The sequence below is a fragment of the Dendrobates tinctorius genome, unplaced genomic scaffold (genome assembly GCF_039654945.1).
Source record: "Dendrobates tinctorius isolate UK_male_01 unplaced genomic scaffold, ASM3965494v1 ptg000049l, whole genome shotgun sequence".
NCBI lineage: Eukaryota > Metazoa > Chordata > Amphibia > Anura > Dendrobatidae > Dendrobates > Dendrobates tinctorius.
The window spans coordinates 5,763,467-5,779,319 of record NW_027361717.1 but is presented as its reverse complement, the minus strand read 5'-3'; the positions used below and the strand labels follow the sequence as shown (position 1 = coordinate 5,779,319).

At 49.3% G+C, this 15,853-nt stretch overlaps 1 protein-coding gene across 1 annotated transcript in view; it reads right to left on the bottom strand.

The window, feature by feature from the left end:
• Positions 1-11,417, bottom strand: part of HS6ST1 (heparan sulfate 6-O-sulfotransferase 1) — a 129,506-nt gene extending 118,089 nt beyond the window's left edge. Inside the window, exon 1 of the mRNA XM_073576455.1 lies at positions 10,676-11,417. Within this exon, the coding sequence (XP_073432556.1) occupies positions 10,676-11,166 (491 nt within the window). The 5' untranslated portion in view covers positions 11,167-11,417. The remainder of the gene's footprint in view (positions 1-10,675) is intronic.
• Between the last annotated feature and the right edge of the window lie 4,436 nt (positions 11,418-15,853).

Below are 15,853 nucleotides of genomic sequence, written 5' to 3'. Positions count from 1 at the left end.
CAGAGTAGCTGACTGCAATCTACAGAAGATGAATGAGCTGAAAACAATACTGCAACCCTCTCGCTGCGTCCTATGGATACGACCAGAGCAGCGCAAGAAGGCTCGCTGAAGTCTGAAGTACAAGGTACCAGGAAAGTTTCTAGCCGATTTCTAGAGGTTCTCAGGGAAATGTTTAAAGGGGTTTTCAACCCTTCTTAGTTTACTGATCTTCCGCTGCCTACATCCCCCATCAGTCTCCTCTCATTCTCTTACTGCATGGTCATCATGTGACTGCTACAGCCAATCAGGGTGTGAGGACTTGGCGAATGCAGACACCGGATTGGCTGTAACAGCCACGTCCTATAAAAGATGGAGAAGAGACCGGAGGGGGACTGAGGAACATCTACTGTTCTATTCTGTTAATGTTGGGGGCAAATAATCTCATAACCACACGAGCCAGGTCAGGGTCAGGCTTTACTCACAATTTATAATAGTAATTTATTATTTCTCGTAATGTCTTTACCCTGATAATTTCATGCAACATATAAAAGGTCCCAGTTACAAAGCATGACTGCGCAATATACAGTAATGTACGTTTTACCAGACGCGTTTCCAGAATACAAACTACCTCCTTATCTCATTTACATGGGCCGATTACCATAACCAATGCTCGTTATCGTTTGCACTGCTCCAATAATCACTCGGGATAAATGAGCCTTTTGTCAGTAATATTAGTGGATGGCAGTAACTTATCTGCCGCTCACAGATACCGCGCTGAGCTCGGAGTAATATATTTAGCCTTCCCCGCTCTGGAGAAAGCAGCTATTTCATGCTTGCAGTTTTGTGCGGAATCCTCCTGGGAGAGACGCTTATTCTGTTATTACAGCCCGACTAATGAATCAGCACTGGGGACGTCTCCTGCTCCAAAGCTCAGCCTGACCAAAATGGCAAAACGCAGACTTCCCCCACACCAGGGCCCGGAGACCTGATGCGCACAACGACTGTCTGCGGATTGGTCACAACACTGAAAAAGAATATGTAAGGTATTTCTAAGGCCTCATTCAGACGTCAGCGATTCTTCTGGAACTCAAAAATAGAGTTTTTACCATCAGTGATTTTCACTAATGAAACAGTGTGTGGGGTCAGTGATTTTTTATTTATTTTATTTTTAAACAGAACCCCCTAGACATGTACGGGTAACTTTGATCCATGACTTCGGACAAAAAAAACTGATGCCTAATTGTCCGGAATTATCATTAGCGGAAATTAGCCAGGGATCAGCTACAGCCAGGACTTCCTCTTTATGTTCAATCCGTATGAAGGCGGAGACAGTGACGCCAGAGTTGATTGGGTGCCAGGCATCACGTCAACCCCGCATCACACCCCCTCGACCGCCGACACCGCTGGAACGGCGCCAGCACAGGAGGCGAGTATAAGCTTTTTTTTTTTTTTTTTAATTTTTTCGGAGCCGAACCTTTAGAACAAGAAGGGGTTGTCCTAGTAGTGGGAGAAACGCCACACAAATACTGACCTATTGGATTTTATTGACCTTGCCTAATTTTTAAAGAAGGCTGCAAAAGCGGTCTATATGTGGCCACCCAAACCTCCAGCATAAAGTGACCATATACTGTGATTCTTTGGCGACTGGGATGAGAATCGGGCTACGTAGCAGGACACACACAAAATATCCAATAGAGTAGGAAGATGGCCCACCACTGGCCAATTCTGTATACCCAACTGGTCTTATATAAAAAATGTAAATCCTTACTTCCCTATGGAGATGTTCGGGGTGGAGTGAGACAGATTTTGCATCGAGTTCCCTTGAATGTGACCACAAGGCCATTAGAGGTGATGCTTTTACCTTGAGAGTTTGCATATTTTAATTAGAAGTTCACATATAAATTAATAATAATTTACAAATGAATCAGAGGCGGCCAACACCTAAGCCACAAAGTTGCCAGGCAAAGTGTCAGAATGGGAGCAGGACTATAATACACAGATAAGTATCCTTTATAGGCAGTGTCGTCTCATCAGCTGTGCGCGGCACTTATTCTGGGGGTTATGGCCACATGCAAAGTTCACGTCTGCATAGAGGATTGTTCAGATATTCGTTATAAGTCCCAATTACCCCAGCTGGATTTGTTACATGCCTGCATAGGGGCTGCGGACAGTGTTACCAAGTCAAAAGTGTACAGTTTGCTCTTTATTAACCCTCAATGTTAGCGTCCGCCAACTTTTAGGGTTATGGGACGATTTCATGCCAATTTTTATGGCATCTGCCAAGAAGGTGTGGTACACAGGATCCTCTGGGGAGTGTCTTTACACTGCTCTGCATAATTACCCTGTGACTACCGCCCCCCTAATGAGGACCATAAAGATTGCCCATATCTCTGGAAACGTAAGGTGGATTTAAAAAAAGAAAAAAAAAAAAAGGACAAAACAAAACACTTGCCACAGGGCTGTGGAGTCGGTAAGCCAAACCTGCGACTCAGACTCGTCAATTTCCCTTACACCAACTCCCACATACATTGCTTATATTTAAGTGAAAAATTTATTGTAGTACAATGTGAACATCAGACATTAAATCATTTTTATGATACAATAATCAAGATATTTAGATAGAACATAATATTTATTGGAATACAACTTTAGAACAAAAAAACTGTAATAAATTGTAAATATGTAATACACTATGTAATATCGATATGTAAGTGGCAAAAAACTTTTCAACAAAAACATACTAAACAACATTTATGCAGTCTATGAATTTGTCCTAAGAAATAGAATTGCCTCCATCAGCTCCTCCTTCATAGATGACCTCAATTCTGACCTAATAATTTTAAGGCCAGAGAACAACCTCTCTACACTAACTTGGGTCGGAGGCAAAGCCGTAACCACATGGGAACATCTCTAACAATTTCCAAGTATAAAGGAATTGCCTCATGCACAGTCAGTTTTGATGAATGGTTGAATTTTTCTATTTCTTTGAGAGCAAGTGAAACATTTTGCTGAAATATGGTCAATCTGCTGCTACAGGAGATGGGAGTGAAATCTTTTTCCTTGCAGCAACACTTTGCCTGCTCCACGTCATCCAAATACTTGTCAAAATCAAACTCCTCATCTGATGAGGATGAAGATATGGCAGCAGTAGCACTGTCAGGACCCAAGTCCTCTTGCGCCTGGCAGTCCTCCTGTAGGCCACTCTTCCTAACTGCTACCTCAGTCAGAGCTTCTTTTCCTTTAGTAAGCCATTGATCATCAAGCAATATACGATGACTTGGGTCCACATAAACAGCTGCCAGAAAAATTTTATTTTCCAATAGCTGTGGCAAAAACCAATTTCCTCACTTTTCCAGTCAGATTTCCAGCATGTCCCTCTTGCAGACTATCTCTTATTGCCAGCTGCAGCGTGTGCACAACTTTCTCCAGCTCGGGGCCCAGGAATCGGATCCCATGCAGGGCAGGCACCCCTCCCCTCTCTTGTGAAGACGGCAGAAGACAGGACAGAGGAGGGGAGATTGCCCCCTGCAGTCTGGAGCCGGTGCAGGAAGGGAGCACTGCAGCATACGAGTTTTGATAGGTGCGTGCCCCTGCTTCTAGGGGGGGCACCTGCCCCTCACTGGCTACGGTCATGATTCAGGCTGAGTTCACACGTGGCGTTTTTTTCACGTTTCCGCGGCGGTTTTAACCGCGCGATTTTGCCGCGAAAACGCGAAAAATAAGCATCCCATGCATTCCTATGGGATTCCGCAATGATGTGCTAATGCTGCGGTTTTTACCGCGGCGGAATCGCTTCGCGGTAAAAACCGCAGCATGCTCATTAATTTGCGGAATCCCGACGATCCCGCACCCATAGGAATGCATTGTTCCGCTTATTTCCCGCATGTGGCTGTGCACACCATGCGGAAAGTAAGAACAATTGCGGATGGTACCCATGGTCCGGAGGAGAGAAGACTGTCCTCCGGGCTTTGGGTACCATATCCCTGTAAAAATTAGAATTTAAAATAAAAAATATTGTTATTCTCACCCTCCGACGTCCCGCACAGCCTTCCCGCTTCTATCCACGCTCTCGTTCCCAGTAATCCTTTGCGAAAATGCTCGCGATGACGTCCCTTCTCGCGGGATCGCGAAGTCTCGCGGTCATTCGAGCGACGTCATCGCGAATTACCGCGAGACGTCGCGATCCCGCGAGAACTGACGTCATCGCGGGCATTTTCGCGAAGGATTACTGGGAACGGATGTGTGGGACGTCGGAGGGTGAGAATAACACCATTTTTTATTGTTTTTTTTTTACATTCTATCTTTTACTACTGATGCCGCATAAGCAGCCTCAGTAGTAAAAAGTTGGTCACACTCGTCAAACACTATGTTTGACGAGTGTGACCAACCTGTCAATCAGTTCTCCAAGCGATGCTACAGATCGCTTGGAAAACGCTAGCATTTTGCAAGCTAATTACGCTTGCAAAATGCTAGTTTTTCCGCGGGAAAATCGCGGGAATTTAAAATGCGATTTTCCCGCGGACTGGAATTCCGGAATTCTCGCTGTAATTTCCGCGAGAGTTCCGGTATGTGTGCACTTAGCCTCACACACAGCGTTTTTGCGGATCCGTTTTTTGCAGTAAAATGCAGTGACTCTGGGCATCCCAGCAAAGTCAATGGGTTTCAAGATATGACATTCAGACACATTGTTTTGTGAGGATCCGTTTTTGGGCTGAATGAGCATGTCAGTTTGTGCGGCGTTATTCTAATCTGCTTTTGCTATTGTAAACATTACTGTATCTATGAACATCATCAAAAACCTTGTGATGCGGTTTTTTAAAAAGCCGATCTGCTTTTGCAGCTGAAAAACGTATCCTCAAAAAAATGCAGCAAAAACGCTGTGTGTGAATGTAGCCTTAGATCAGAAATAGAACAGCCATTTATAGGACATTTCATAACTTTCCCAAATTTCTATGAAAAAATATTCAGCACATTCTGCATTGAACTACTGTACCTAATTTATTATATATTTTAGGAGTCGGAGTCGGTCCGTTTTATACCAACTCCACAGCCCTGAGTCTGGTCACATTTCATCCGGTGACAGGTTCTCTTACAATTTACATTTGTGTTTGTTGTTGTTTTTTTTTTTTTAAAGACCTTTATTCTGAAAGAACAATAACATGTCCGTGTTAGATTCTGATTAAAGTGAACCTGCCATCTGATAACCGCTCCCTGTTCCACAGGCAGCATGCATAAAGGCCCCGTCTCACTAAGCGACTTACCAGCGATCCCGACACCGATATCAAGGTGTCAGGATCGCTAGTAAGTCGCTATGTGATCGCTGGTGAGCTGTCACACAGACAGCTTCACCAGCGATCAGCACAGCGATGCCGAGCGCCCGGCATCGCTGGCCATCCTGTAAAAAATAGAATCAAAATAAAAAATATAGTTATTCTCACCATCCGATGTCCCGCGCAGTCTTCCGGCCTCTCTCCACGCTCCGGTCCCAGTGATCCTTTGCATGAATGACCGCGAGATGTCACGGTCTCGCGGGATAACAAAGTCTCGCGGTCATTCGTGCAAAGGATCACTGGGACCGGAGCGTGGAGAGAGGCGGGATGGCTGAACGGGACATCGGAAGGTGAGAATAACTATATTTTTTATTATTTTTTTACACCTGATCGCTGGTCTCCCGCTGTCACACACAGCGATGCGTGCTGGCCAGCGGGAGACCAGCGACCAAAGAAATGTCCAGAGATTTCTTGCAGCAATCAGCGATACCGGCAGGGGGGCCGCTCGCTGATCGCTGTCACACACAGCAATCTCGCTGGTGAGATCGCTGTTACGTCACAAAAGTTGTGACTCAGCAGCGATCTCGCTACCGAAATTGCTTAGTGAGACGGGGCCTTTAGGCTGGAGTCACACACAGCAATCTCGCTAGCGAGATCGCTGCTGAGTCACAACTTTTGTGACACAACAGCGATCTCACCAGCGATACCGCTGTGTGTGACAGCGATCAGCGACCGGCCCCCCTGCCGGTATCGCTGATCGCTGCAAGAAACCTCTGGCCTTTTTTTTTGTCGCTGGTCTCCCGCTGGCCAGCACGCATCGCTGTGTGTGACAGGCGGGAGACCAGCGATCAGCTGTAAAAAATAAAAAAAATAAAGAATATTGTTATTCTCACCTTCCGACGTCCCGCGCAGCATTCCCGCCTCTCTGCACGCTCCTAGTCCCAGTGATCCTTTGCACGAATGACCGAGAGACTTCGCGCTCCCGCGAGACCGTGACATTCTCACGGTCATTCTCGCAAAGGATCACTGGGACCGGAGCGTGGAGAGAGGCGGCATGGCTGCGTGGGACGTCGGAAGGTGAGAATAACAATATTTTTTATTTTAATTCTTTTTTTTTATTTTTTTTTTTTTACAGGGATGGCATCAGCGCTAACGAACACAGAGATGCCGCGCGCTCGGCGTCGCTGTGCTAATCGCTGGTGAAGCTGTCTGTGTGACAGCTCACCAGCGATCACATAGCGACTTACCAGCGATCCTGACACGTTGATATTGTTGTCGGGATCGCTGGTAAGTCGATATGTGTGACTCCAGCTTTAGGCTCCGTCTTTATGAACACAGCCAGGTAGTTATGGCCAAAAGTGTTGGCACCCTTGAATTTGCTCCAGAGAATGAGGCATTTCTCAGAAAACTATTGCAGTTACACATGTGATTTTGTGTGTGTAATGGAACACCACAAAAAGGTCAAGTTAGCCATTATTTCACATACCCCAAATATGGGCTAGACAAAACTGTTGGCACCCTCAACATAATATTTTGTTACACCCCCTTTGGAATAAATAACTGCAATCGTTTCCTACAACCATCAACAAGCTTCTTACACCTCTCTACAGGAATTTCGGACCACTCTTCTTTGGCATGCGGCTTTTAAAGTCTGTTTTTCTACCGTACCTGACTGTATTCATACAAGTAATAGGTGCTGCAAGAAAACAAAACACTACTTGGACAACCCCTTCTCAGGCCCCATGCTTGGCCCCGATAACATAATAAACCTATACTGGCCTTCCGAGCCGGCGCCGTTCCCGCAGTGTCGGCACTCACTCTCCCTGGGGGATCTCATGCGGAGTTGTGACACCGGTGTCCAAATCAGTGCCGGCATCACTAATTTGTCACCACGGACAAATTGAATATGAAGTCCAGGCTGCAGCCGATCTCTGACTTCCTCTTCATATTCAATTTATATTAAGGCGGAGACAATGACGCCAGCGGCGATTGGGTGCCGGGCATCACGTGTCATGCACAAGCGCCAGTGCCAAGGCCGCAGGAACAGTGCCGGAACGGCAGGTGAGTAAGCGCTTTTTTTTTTTTTAATTTTAAAATCGGGGTCAACAGTGGGGCATGAAAAGGCCTAGTAGTGGACAACCTCTTTAAGGTAAATTTCAGATCAGAAATTTTCAGCACCGTGTAGATGAGATTTGCTGTGGTGTCGTCTTCTCGCCTGGTACTGGATTATGCTGGGAATTTTCTGCAGTCCTGAATACGCAACATGTGAATGTGCCATCGCCTTTTTATCTCATATTCAAGAACTTAGAGGTTTTTTTTTTTTTTTTTATTTTTGGGGTGGTGATCAGGGAGAAAAGACTCACTAATCGTTGGGACATAATGCACTAGTGATATCCCAGACATTAAACCGCTGCCAATGCTATACGCCTACAGTACAAGTCCGTTTAGCACACTTATGTTGAAAGTCTTGTTACTACAATACCAGATAGATTTAAAGGGAATCTGTCAGTAGCATCAACCCTCCTAACATGTCTATATGAGCATGTAGGTCATAGGGAGAGGAATAAAATGACACCTTGATATCCGCGATCCGATGTCTTAATCCAGAGAAATCAAAGTTTTTCTTAATATGTAAATGACTGTTAAGATCTATGGGATGGACACATCTCCAACAGCTCATTTACATATAAGAAAAACATGGATTTCTCTGGATTAAGACATCGGATCGCGGATATCAAGGTGTCATATTACTCAGCTTCCAATAACCTACATGCCCATATAGACGCCTTAGGAGGGCGAATCCTACTGACAGGTTCCCTTTAAAGCAAAGATTATACCAGTATATTCCAGACAAACATGCGTAAATTACATATGCCCGATAACTGCAAGTACATAGATTTATCAATTGGGGGCATTTCATAGGGCTTAATGTAGTACAATTTAAAACTAAAAGGTGCCTAGAATTTAAATTTATCATTTTAATAAATTTGCCGAATATCTCTCCAAGGAGTATAGATACGAGGCCACCCCTCCCCCACCCATTCTGTCCAGCTCTCAGTAGAACACTACAATTATTTATGAGCTCTAATGAAAGCTTTTGCTTTAATAAGTTTTTTTTTTTACCTTTCATCAGCAAACATTCTATGGAAATCAATGTAGGTTCCATATCTGGAAGCCACTTTGTCCTAGATACGCCTGAGTAACCTCTGTTAGGTACACTTATCCAATTATGTATCGCTGCATTAAAACCGTGCTGGGTGGCTTAACCCTATAAAGAGGCAGGAAATGCAGAGCAATCAGGTGCCGGAATTTAGGGTTCGCCATAGTGGAAGGGAATAAGGGGAGCTGATCGCTCCTATAGATCACAGCACATCGGGTCGGTCCAGTATGTTCTCTCAGCAAATTCAAAGTCAGAAGCAGGCAAGGAAGGAAGGGGTCACTTTCTGGTGACCTCCAAGGGGCCGGGGAATACCTCAGCAGAGGAACGGGGCTGAAGAATGGGAGTTGTTCTGATGAACAGAACAGAAATATTTCAAAAAGGTAAAGAATGTGCACAATGCTGAGAAGGAGGAAAACATCAACCCGGACCTCCGGGGTCAGGAGCAGAGGCCCCGCCAAACCATGGGCAACAGGGTAATCATCCCACATTATAAAGGGACATCAATGAAGGAAGGAAAAAAGGGAGAGGACAGAAAAAAAAGGGAGAAAAAGGACAAGAAAAAAAGGGAGCAAGGAGGATAGATAAAAGACAGAGAAGGAAAGGGAGAAAACTGGAGAGAAGGAAAGAAAAGGGGGAAAGAAAGGGAGAAGGAAAGAAGTTTAGAGCTAATAAGCCATGTCATTATCATCAGTAATAAGTGCAGGCCTGACCCCGACCCCAGTGTAAACCTCCCGGACGCCTCTTCCCACATGTGTAGGACTAGTTGCCTTGTGTCATTATAGGGAGACCCTCTGGTAGCACCTGAGGCCCCTAGAGAATACTGTGTACAGCTCTATATCGGGGGCTGCAGGTGCTCCCCAGAGATCTACACTAGTTCTTCTTCCACACTATTAGGGGGGGGAACTTGGCCCTGTAGGACTTTTGCACTGGGGTCCACAAGTGTCCAGTTGCCCCCCCTGCACAGGTATACAGAGCCCGCTCCTCACCCTCCTCCATTAGACAGCTGCTGTGGGTGCAGCGTCCGCCATCATCACCTCCTGTCTCACTGCTCTGACCGGAGAGAGGCCTTCCTATTTACCTGCCAGAATGTCCCCCCCAGAGATAGCAAAGGAATAAATCAGGCCACTTGTGGAACTACAAAGCTCAGCGTGTCTATGATTATCATGGCAGACATCACTGAGGACACAAGATGAGGTGTTCAGGACCCCGGGGCCACACTGGGCTCTGACTGAATCCCTTCTAAGCAGTAAGTTTAGATGCAGCCGGAGCTGACTTCTCAAGCTGCTGGGGCACCCCAAGCCCCAGCAGCACCCCGCCGGAGGGCGCACCCCAAGCCCCAGCAGCACCCCGCCGGAGGGCGCACCCCAAGCCCCAGCAGCACCCCGCCGGAGGGGGCACCCCAAGCCCCAGCAGCACCCCGCCGGAGGGGGCACCCCAAGCCCCAGCAGCACCCCGCCGGAGGGGGCACCCCAAGCCCCAGCAGCACCCCGCCGGAGGGGGCACCCCAAGCCCCAGCAGCACCCCGCCGGAGGGCGCACCCCAAGCCCCAGCAGCACCCCGCCGGAGGGGGCACCCCAAGCCCCAGCAGCACCCCGCCGGAGAGGGCACCACAAGCCCCAGCAGCACCCCGCCGGAGGGGGCACCACAAGCCCCAGCAGCACCCCGCCGGAGGGCGCACCACAAGCCCCAGCAGCACCCCGCCGGAGGGCGCACCACAAGCCCCAGCAGCACCCCGCCGGAGGGCGCACCCCAAGCAGCACCCCGCCGGAGGGCGCACCCCAAGCAGCACCCCGCCGGAGGGCGCACCCCAAGCCCCAGCAGCACCCCGCCGGAGGGCGCACCCCAAGCCCCAGCAGCACCCCGCCGGAGGGCGCACCCCAAGCCCCAGCAGCACCCCGCCGGAGGGCGCACCCCAAGCCCCAGCAGCACCCCAAGCCCCAGCAGCACCCCGCCGGAGGGGGCACCCCAAGCCCCAGCAGCACCCCGCCGGAGGGGGCACCCCAAGCCCCAGCAGCACCCCGCCGGAGGGGGCACCCCAAGCCCCAGCAGCACCCCGCCGGAGGGCGCACCCCAAGCCCCAGCAGCACCCCGCCGGAGGGGGCACCCCAAGCCCCAGCAGCACCCCGCCGGAGGGGGCACCACCAGCCCCAGCAGCACCCCGCCGGAGGGGGCACCACCAGCCCCAGCAGCACCCCGCCGGAGGGGGCACCACCAGCCCCAGCAGCACCCCGCCGGAGGGGGCACCACCAGCCCCAGCAGCACCCACCTCGCGTTCTTCATGGCCGTCTCCTTCTTGTCCAGCACCCCGGGCACACAGCTGGTGAGCTCCGTCCAGTCGGCGTGCAGCCCGCAGCTCCAGCCCGTGGAGAAGCGGGAGAAGAGCCAGGTCTCCCGGCGGTTGGGCCGGTAGCAGGTACACTTCTTCTGGCCGGGTCTGCAGTCACACGGCACCTCCAGCCGCACGTTCTGCACCAGGTGCCGCCCGAAGGTCGTGCCGCCGGTCTTCTGGATGTGCAGGAACACGATCACATCGTCCCCCTTCATGTCGAAGGTCAGCGAGCGCTCCAGCTCCCGCACCGGGAAGAAGAACTTCTTGACGTAGTGCGGGTCCGCGGTGGGGAACAGGTCCGGGTCCTCCGGGTAGAACCTGCTCGGGGGTCCCAGGCTGATCCCCGGCCCCACATACTGGTACAGGATCAGCATGAAGAACACGGAGCCGGCCACGATCAGCAGGAACTTGCTGCTCCGCTCAACCATGGTCCTGCCAGCGCGGCGCACAGGTCACCATCTCCCGGGGCGGGCGGCGGTGCGGTGCCCTCCTGGTGGCAGCCGGGACAGAGCGGGGAGCACGGCCGCTCCTCACCGCCGCCGAGCAGCCATCCCCGGGGCTGTCCTCCAGCGCAGCTACGGAGATGTGAGGCTCCCGGCTGCTCCTCAGCCTCCTTCCTGTCCGTGCGCCACCATGATCCCAGCCCAGCATGCACCGCGCCTGCTCCTACTACTGCCTCATTTGCATACACTCTCGGCACTCGCTCACTTCTGTGGTTGTCGTCAGCCGCCCGCGCACTTTCTGTCTGCTGATTCTTATTAACCCTATGAGGGCCGCGCTGCTCTGGCCGACAGCACCGGAGAGCTCCGGGGGTCCCTGTGCTGTCCGCGGCGGGCGGAGGCCTCCCTCTCCGCTCCTAAACTGCACTGCTGGGTTCATTTCCCGATTTATTTCCTTTTTTGATTTACCTACTTATTTTCTTACTTCTTTACCTATTTCCTTTTTTATTATTTCCCACTTTACTTATTGACTTATTTACTTTACCTAGTGATTTAATTTATTTCCTTATGGTTTTTATTTACCTATTTATGTACCTTCTTGGTTGTTTGTCCTTTATTATTGGTCATTATTATATCCCCTCCTCCCCTACAGGATTCACACAGGCATTTTCTTATTTTATGAGAATTTCCAAAAACCTGGTAGAGAGCGCGTCGTATTTACTGTGTTTTTGGAAAAATCGGCTTCAGAGATTAATATATATATTTATTAATTTCTGCAATATTCTTCTTACCGCTCCAGCAGTGCGGCTGGGCTTTCTGCATTTTCTGCAGTGTGTTTTGGCCTCGCGGACATTGTCGATATCTCCTGCGGTTACGCTGAGTTTTATGTGCAGATTTTACTTCATAGAATTGCATTAAATGTGGGAAGTCCGCAGGTAAAAGACGCATGTGACTGTATCAATAAAGTTTTGTCAAAGCCAAACGCCAGGAAGTCTGACTATCAGGCTGAGTTCACACGTCGCGGGTCTTTCACGTTTTCGCCGTGGTTTTTAACGCACATTTTTGCCGCGAAAACGCAAAAAACCAGCATCCCATGCATTCCTATGGGATTCCGCAATGCTGTGCTAATGCTGCGGTTCTTACCGCGGCGGAATCGCATCACGGAGAAATCCGCAGCATGCTCATTAATTTAGCGGAATCGCGGCGATCCCGCACCCATAGGAATGCATTGTTCTGCTTTCTGCATGTGGCTGCGCCCACCATGTGAAAAGTAAGCAGAACATTGGCAGATGGTTCCCACGGTCCGGAGGAGAGGAGACTGTCCTCCGGGCTTTGGGTACCATATCCCTGTAAAAAATAGAATTAAAAATAAAAAAATCGGGTTATATTCACCTTCCGGCGTCCCGCACAGCCTTCTGTCGCGGTCTCACGATACTGTAGCGGTCCCTATTCCTCACGAGATCACTACGGTATCGCGAGACCGCGACGTCATCAAAGGTCTCGCAAGGCATTACTGGGAACGGGAGCATCGCTGAGGCCCGGGAAGGCTGCGCAGGATGCCGGAAGGTGAATATAACCCGATTTTTTCATTTTTAACGTTAGATCTTTTTACTGCTGATGCTGCATAGGCGGCCTCAATAGTAAAAAGTTGGTCACACTCTTCAAACACTATGTTTGACGAGTGTGACCAACCTGTCAATCAGTTCTCCCAGCGATGCTACAGATCACTTGGAAAACGCTAGCAATCTGAAAGCTAATTACGCTTGCAAATCGCTAGTTTTTCCGCGGGAATTTAAAATGCGATTTTCCCGCGGAATGGAATTCCGGAATTCTCACGGTAACTTCCGCGGGAGTTCCGCAACGTGTGCACATAGCCTCAGGGTCAGGATGTGCCGTGTGCAGTATGTATGCCGGGTGTTTGTGTGTTGTGTCCGGATTCAGTGCCGTACACACCGGGATTCTGGCAGGAGAATACAATTTAGCATTTTTATATAAATGTCAGTGTGATTGCTGATGGGAATCGATGTGATTCCGCCGGCGTTCCACAATCCTGAACACTTCACCCATTTGTGAGTGCTCCTGTGTGACAGCACGCTGCCTGCAGCCTATCCGCCCACATCTAAGGTGTGCTCGTCACCTGGCTTTCTCCCAGATCTATGGTGTGCTCGTCACCTGGCTTTCTCCCAGATCTAAGGTGTGCTCGTCACCCGGCTTTCCTTGTAGAAGCACCCGGATGCTTTTCCTCCCAAACTTCTAGTCACTAGGAGTTTTTTGTTGAGTTTCTGGAACACAAACTGAACTGAAATTCTACAAATCCTCCACAAAACCATGGAATGGCCACTCAGTTCCTGCTCCGAAAACACAGCAAAAATCCTCCGTGTGCCCATACCGACAGTCTTCCTTACACAAGTCTCCTTGGCTAAGATTACATCAGATCTGAGCCCCCGATCTGAAGGGGAAACTTTTTACCTATTTGTGATTTAGTGCCTGTTCACACTAAGATCTTTACTGCTCACTCTAATTCAAACATCAAAACCTGCTTCAAATACTCTCGAGCTATTGTTTTCCTATTGATTTCAATGGAGGAAAACGCTGGTCCACGTATTTTTTTGTTACCATTGAGAAGGTAAAGAAAAATGTTAATTCTTCTTCCTTCACTAGACGCAGAAAAAAAAGCACCTCGCACACAAAAAAAGCACCAAAAAAAGTTTGGTGCATTGTAATAGCAATTTTGTAGCTTCTGTACTAGTGGTGCGTGAACGTGCTTAGATAACATCATCTTGGGCGTGCCGTGTGCTCGTATATGATGTTCGAGTCCCTGCAGCTGCATGATTTGCGGCTGTTAGACAGCCTGAGCACATGAGGAGAATATCTGATTGTTAGGGAATCCCCTCGTGTTACAGCTGTCTAACAGCCGCAAATCATGCAGCCGCAGGGACTCGAACATAATATACGAGCACGCCCAAGATACTCGGTAAACACCCGAGCATACGCACATAAGATGTCATCTGAGCACATTCACTCCTCACTATTCCCTACCTGATCGGTCTTGTTTCTTGACTGCTCCTGTTGGTGGCTCTTGAGGACTGGACTGGATGAACGCAGCCCTAGCATGTGCAGCCATCTCATCCCTTGGCCTGCTGCATCCTACCTGCTCTCCCAGTCATGACTTTGGACTTGCTCTGACAGCACCGACACCGTTCTCTGGATATTGCAATTCTTGCTGCCATTAAAGGGAATCTCTCACCTCATTTTTGGCCTATAAGCTGCGGCCACCGCCATCAGGGGCATTCTGTAATGCTGTAGATAAGCCCCCGATGTATCCTGAAAGATAAGAAAAACGAGTTAGATTATACTCACCCCGGGGTCCGATCCGGTCCAATGGGTGTCGAGGTCCGGCACCTCCCATCTTCTAGACGCGGTCCTCCTCCTTCTGCCGCGGCCGCTGCGCAGGTGTACCTTATCTGCCCTGCTGAGGGCAGAGCAGAGTACTGCAGTGTGCAGGCGCCAGACCTCTCTGACCTTTCCCGATGCCTGCGCATTGCAGTACTTTACTCTGCCCTCAACATGGCAGATAAAGTACGCCTCCGCAGAAGTAAGAAGGAGGACGTCATCTCTAGAAGATGGGAGGCGCCAGACCTGACCGCGACTCCCACCGGACCGGACAGCGCCCCCCCGGTGAGTATAATCTAACTTGTTTTTCTTATCTTTCAGGTTACATCGGGCTTATCTACAGCATTACAGAATGCATTACAGAATGCTGTAGATAAGACCCTGATGACGGTGGCTGCAGCTTATAGGCCAAAAATGGGGTGACAGGTTCCCTTTAAGAGCGAAGTCCTCGGCTTATTTAAACTTCGCACCTCAGTCTAATCCTACGGGGGAGATCATAACATCTTTTAGATGTGAATTTTGTTGCATGAACCCCTGCCTGACATCCACCATTTCTGTACAGTATATTTAAGAGCTGAGCCCACGGCACGCAGATCCTGGCAGTGTTACACAGCCGCCTCTAACAGCAGCGAACACCGCTACCTCTGATTGCTGCAGTGAACCCTATAAATGTTGCTATCAGTCTCTCAGACAGGCATTTAGGGTGCGTAGTCGTGGTGTTGCTGTGCTTCGCACTCCCATCTTTCCACCCCATAGCCAACTGTTATTTGCTTCTTCAACACCATCATCGATCAGCTGTTTTTTTGCCTTGGCGGCATGGCGGATGTGAACAGTTGTAATGGAGAGACTGAGTGAGCAGTCGCCGGCCGCTGCAGCACAGCTTCTAGCCAAGCGTTTTGTTGGTAACTTCCAAGTCCCGTTAACAGCACCAACGTCCGTCAATTTGGAAAACGCGACCTCAGTCCTCACGACTCTTTATGATCAGAATAAATGATAACCACATTGTCTCTGTTCAAGTTCCTAAAATTTCCAAATCCCCATTATGAAGATGACTGGCTTGTCTGATTATTGGTGGTGCACACACTTGCCAATAGCAGCTAGTAGCATGCCTAACCTGGCTGTTCCTCTCTCAGCAAGGACCAATGGCAGACAAAGACAGAAAAGGGCTCCAGTGCAATAACAGTATATGGCCCTTTGCAGCCCAAGAGCTCCTAAAAATGCAAAATTGCACCTGTTTTGGAGTCATAAATGGGCCCCCTTATCTTTTGTCCCCTGTGAGGCT